Source organism: Diadema antillarum, unplaced genomic scaffold (assembly GCF_040938485.1).
Source record: "Diadema antillarum isolate AM-2024a unplaced genomic scaffold, OU_Dant_1.0 scf00000078, whole genome shotgun sequence".
NCBI lineage: Eukaryota > Metazoa > Echinodermata > Echinoidea > Diadematoida > Diadematidae > Diadema > Diadema antillarum.
The window spans coordinates 333234-339233 of record NW_027270967.1 but is presented as its reverse complement, the minus strand read 5'-3'; the positions used below and the strand labels follow the sequence as shown (position 1 = coordinate 339233).

General features: G+C 37.7%; 1 protein-coding gene across 1 annotated transcript in view; it reads left to right on the top strand.

The window, feature by feature from the left end:
- The first annotated feature begins 5532 nt into the window (after positions 1 to 5532).
- Positions 5533 to 6000, top strand: part of LOC139717623 (folylpolyglutamate synthase, mitochondrial-like) — a 74261-nt gene continuing 73793 nt past the window's right edge. The window contains exon 1 of the mRNA XM_071629129.1: positions 5533 to 5550. Within this exon, the coding sequence (XP_071485230.1) occupies positions 5533 to 5550 (18 nt within the window). The remainder of the gene's footprint in view (positions 5551 to 6000) is intronic.

The window sequence follows — 6000 nt, the reverse complement described above, 5'->3', positions numbered from 1 at the left end:
GGCTCGAGCAGCAGAGACTTCGTGCGCTACGCAATGTCAGAGGGTGAGCTGATCCAGAATCAGCGTTGACGAAAACCCGCACGAACGCTCTGATCCGCGGAGACCCTGATTTGAAACGCCGTTTTGAATCATGATTCATGTTTATGACTTATTTGAAACGCCGTTTTGAATCATGATTCATGTTTATGACTTAAATAGTCAAACTGTACGTGGTATAACCTTGGTCCTCCGGGAATGGGGGGGGGGGGGGGAGCGGAATTTGCAGATTTTCATGATCTTCTTGAAAAGTATATCACAGATTTTCACCAAACATGGCAGGTAGCATCCCTAGAGTAATAGAATCCTCTGCATAGCATCATCCCAAGGGTAATAGAATCCCTTGCGAAGGAGCACTAAGCCCATGGGGGATGGAAGAGGTTCGGGGGGGGGGGGGGTTAGGTTGGGGCAGAGGCTCAAATTTAAGGTATTGTTCTAAAAAGAAAAGAAAAAACTCCTCCCCCCCCCCTTGGGCATCCCCTCATCCGCCATCGTAAACTTGAAACTACATTCGGTTTTTGTCGAGCCCACCGGAGGTAAGGGAGACTAAGGGATCGAGTGCGGTGTCTGTCCGTCCGTCGTCTGTCCGTAACGCTACAAAAACTTCAATAACTCTTTACTCTGGGTGTCAATTGCAATCAAAGTTCGAGGGAAGAGGGGTCATACAAAGTTTCACATTATACCATGTATGAAGGTCACCTCAAGGTCAAATCTCACTGGCAGGGGTCAATGAACTTTAGGGCCCAATGTTAAATTTTATGGCGCGTTTCTATTATGGGTCATAACTTTTGATCCTAACTCCATTTGTGACCAAACTAGGATGGTAGATGTCCCTTGGGGAGTGGATGATCACCGCAAGTCAAAGGTCACAAACAGGGGTCAACGAACTTTTAGAGCCCAATGTTAAGTTTCTATGGTGCGTTCGTGGGTCATAACTTTTGATCCATAGCTCCATTTGTGACTAAACTTGGATGGTGGATGTCCCTTGGGGAGTGGATGATCATCACAAGGTCAAAGGTCACAAGCAGGGGTCAACGAACGTTTAGAGCCCAATGTTAAGTTTTTATGGCTCATATTATATGGGTCATAGCTTTTGATAATAACTCCATTTGTGACTAAACTTGGATGGTGGATGTCCCTTGGGGAGTGGATGGTCACCACAAGGTCAATGGTCACAAGCAAGAGGCAATGAACTTTTAGAGCCCAATGTTAAGTTTTTATGGCGCATTTCTATTATGGGTCATAACTTTTGATCCATAGTTCCGTTTGTGACTAAACTTTGATGGTAGATGTCCCTTCAGAAGTGGATGATCACCACAAGGTCAAAGGTCTCAGTTTTTATGGCGCGTTTCTATTATATGTCATAACTTTTGATCCATAACTCCATTTGTGACTAAACGTGGATGGTAGATGTCCCTTGGGGAGTTGATGGTCACCACAGGGTCAAAGGTCACAGGCAGGGGTCAACGAACTTTAAGGGCCCAATGTTCAGTTTTTCTGGCATGTTTCTTTTTTTGCTATAAATTTTCACCCTTTTATATCTCTTTTTATCAGTTATATCTCTTTTTTATCTGTTATATCCCATTCGCGTACAATTTTTTGTACGCGAATGGGCGAGACACATTATGGCACTTGCCTTGTTTCTTTTAATAATCCCTTAAATTGGGGCCTTTGCCCCAACCCCAGCCCAGCCCGAACCTCTAACCCCTCTCCCACGATCTTGGTGCCCCTTCGAACAAAATGGAATTCTATTACCCTAGGGATGCTACCTACCATGTTATAGATCAAGTGTTCTCTAAACTCATCCAATAGCTGTTTTCACCTGTGGCAGTTTCGACGACGGGCTGTCATCTTTCTCAAACGATGGCTAATCGGCACCTGATGATTTGGCGCGGATTAGCCATCATTATTTGAGAACGATGACAGCCCGTCGACAAAACTGTTACATGTAAACACAACTATTGGATGTGTTTAGAGAACTCTTTTGTCTGTATTCATCAACCATCAACTATTTCTCAGTGCTATCCAGCCACGTTTGATGAAAATCGGCCATAGAGTTTACTAGATGTCGCTTCCAAAAGCGCGCTACAGCGGTGAAGAAAAAGAAAGTGAAAAACGTGTTTAAGATCGAAAACAAAATATGACCATTAACAATTATTTATGATTTCACCTTCATAAATGTCAACAGTTTAAAAGAGATGCCTTCCTCACGTGATAGCTTCAAACTTAAAACCTCAGGGAGAGAGAGAGAAAAACAACAACACTTTTTAAACGCTATTTTACCGGGAATTTCATCCTTGAGACCTTTTTAACGAGTAGTATCTCAAGGGTGCACCCAATCGTGTCCATTGACCCCTAGTGTGATTATTGCTAACCATGAAAGAGGTATAAATGGGCATAGCCATAGTATATATCAATAAACAATTGCAAAACACAACACACACACACACACACACACACACACAATTAATACCCACCGCCATTGGTTGTGTCGCCCTCTTGTTTTATGAGATGCTGTCTGTTTTGCTAGGTGTGAGTTATTTCACGTATAGTTCCTGCAAGAACTGCAGTGAAATTTGATTGTGTCCTTCCTTACTGGCGTACTTTGCTATCTGCCGTGCAGCTGCATTCAAGTGGCACTGCGCTGTGTGTAATGAGTATAATATATAAAATACGTACTTGCTTCACAGAAGCAAAATAGTTATCTAACAGATCATCTGGCGACACGAAATTGTAGAGGCTCTTCACCGAATTTGATAAAATCAGATAATAAAAACAAATCTGCGAGCAAAAGAGGGGACAAATTCAAGAACGTTCGTCTTCAGTTACCTTGTTTTTCCCCCGAAACCTTAACAACCACTTCAAAAACTTTCAGGACTGTTGGCAATCGAGCGCTGCTGGTATGGATATTCTTGCATCAGATCATCCCAAACAGGATTTTCAAGGAGATGAAGATGAGAGCATTTATCAGGTAATCGTTACTTACAAATCAAATGATGGCCATGCAAGTTGATGGGTTCTTTTTTTTTGTTTTTTTTTTGTTTTTTGTTTTTTTTTTTTTGTAAGGGTGCAATATTACATTGTTCCAGACGTAGGGCCTGTAATTAACAAATTTCCGATACACATACATGGCAAACAGCAATATTTATGGATGAATATACTAACAATCAGCTCTCTGAAATGTTTAAAGATATGTACATTTCAAATTTATTTTAGTATCCATTCATATCCTACCCGTCATGCAAAAAAAATATCATTTAGAAAATCCCAAACTTATTATAGCTCAAAAGTGCATAAGGCATCACGGGCCAGATATATGGAACTTATTGACTGATGATCTTATCTACAATGTTTTAAATCATGCTATAAAAAAGGTTATTCTCGCAATGTATCACTATAATTGGAAATATGCCCTCATTAGTTCCCACCTCCTGAACACTGTATACGATCACTTTTCTTCACCGTTACTTTTCTTCTCTTCTCTGTACTTTTCCTTTTCGGGTACCCTCTTATTCTTGTCCCTTATTCTCGTTTTTGTGTGTGTGTGCGTCCTTTTTTGTTATGCCACCTTGTGTTGTCCTTTTTGGTCAAATGACATTCAAAATACTCGAAAGTTTTACGTTATTTATCTTATATGTGTATGTGTTCTATTCCTCCAGTTAAAAAAATAATAATAAAATTGTTCCAAGCCGTAATGGTCGTTGTCCAAGTCAAGCGATATTTGCTTATTGACAAACGGTCTCCTCCACCTGTATATTTAAAGATTTGTATAATTTATATGATTATGTACTGAGAACTCCTGTTTATATGCCCATGATTTGAGAATATGTTTGATATTGTCATACCTATTTTTGTTCTCTAGAAGTTGAGAAATAAAACTTACTGAAACTACTGAAACATTACCTCGAGAGAAAAAAAAATATTTCTCACTTCATTCTTCACGCAATGAATGGCAACTGCCTCTGCAAGATATTACATCTTTTGTTGAATGAAATAGAAAAAATACAGGTTTACCATGTTTACATGGGGATATGTGAATTGCAATGTTGCTTTATGACTCAGGAAGAAAACCATGCGTAAAGTCCTATTGCACCAAGCACCCCATTAAATTCAATTAAAAAATCGTGGACTCTAATTTCAGTTAAGAAGTCTGTTGAAAACGTATGCATTATCAAGATGAAATTATGTTTTATCATTTATAGTGGCTCCTCAGTGGATATTTTCAGAATTGGATAAGATTTTTTTTAATGATAAAGACGGTGTAATAGGTAGATTACTTATCAAGATTATGGTGAAGGGGAACTACGAATGATAAATTTAAGTTTTATGTAAAAACCTAACGTATTGTGTGGTTGAAATGTTTATCGTACGGTGAGAAGAAATCAGAATGGAAAATATATTTAGATAATAACTTGCTTACGATCAGTATAGGAGGAAGATGTATTTTTTCATGCGATTATGAGTGGTCTAGATTGACGATAGCAAATCCACTCCCATCTTTTTTATATGGAAATGGTTAAAGTATGACAGGAAATGGATAAATGTAGGAATTTTGAAAATGAAGTAATAAACCCATTGATATTTAATAATATATATGTTTGTATAAAGGGGAAGAGTATTTTTTTTGTGATTTATAAGAAAGGGGTATTTATGACGTACATCACATCTTACAAAGAGGTTTTAATAAACCGGTTGTGCATTTTCAGAATCTAGGTTTAAGGGAAATGGTGTATATCTAAGATGAATGATATTTCTAATGCTTTTTTTTTCAGAGAACTGGAAAGAGCCCAAAGGGGAACATAAGATTTAAAGCATAATTATTGATATTCATTACAGTTGGGGATTCTGGAATGATATCTAATTTTCTGAATATTAAAGCAAAGATAATTCATGGGTATTTTCTTACACAGTTATAAGAAATGTATAGTTTGAAAATAAAACATGGTGAAAGGAATTAAGATTTCTGCTGATAAAGATATTAGAATGCTGTCTATTAGACCAAGAACATGACATTACTTAGTAAACAGGAAATTTCGGTACAAGTTATCACATGGGGTGATATACACTAAAGAACATCTCTTAAAGTTTGGTTTTGTGAATGATAGAAAGATAGAAATGATAGAAAGGAAAACTTGTAACAAACTTTGTCTTTATTTTTCGGATCAATGAACCTTCGGAATAACGAACCTTGTTTCGTTTTCGAAATTATACAAACCTTGGGAATAACGAACTCTGACTGAAAGATACAATTAAAGATAATTCTATCAGCTAAACCTGACACGGCTTCATAACTTTAGTAGCGTTATACGAGGTGAGGAAGATCGCTAGTCCTGTGTCGCTCAATAATTTTATAAAACACTTCTTTATAGACGTGGCCATTACGTATATAAACATGGTAAAGATTGACAATTTATTTCAGTTCGTGTGGAAGGGAACGAATGGTAGAAGTGATTGTATTTTGGTAGACTCTGTACCCAATATGATTGTCAGCTTTTCATGTCTCTTATCTACAGGGTAAGGAGATACGCATCTTCCAAATAATAGCTGGTATTAGAATACAGCGGACCGATGATTAGACGGAAAGTTTTCCTTTGGATTTATTCACTTTGCGTTTAAATTTCAGTTATAACCGAGTCCCAAACTGCAACATAGTACAAATGTATGTACATGAGCAATAACATAATAGCTCGCATGGGAGTAGTCTGAATCCAGTCTAAATTCGGAGCATGTACAGCCTCATGCTTTTTCGTTAGGTAATGTCAGTAACACAGATTACCAGCAGTCACACCGTTACCTGGTTACCAATGTTTATCACTATTATTCTTATTATCATCGTTTCCATCATTTTTTTTTTGGTGAGGGAGGGGAGATCATTTCTGTAAGCATTAAAATGAAATCCATTATAGCACATTCCCTGTATTTCATGTTGCCTAATTGTCTATATCTTTTTGTTTAATGTTTAAT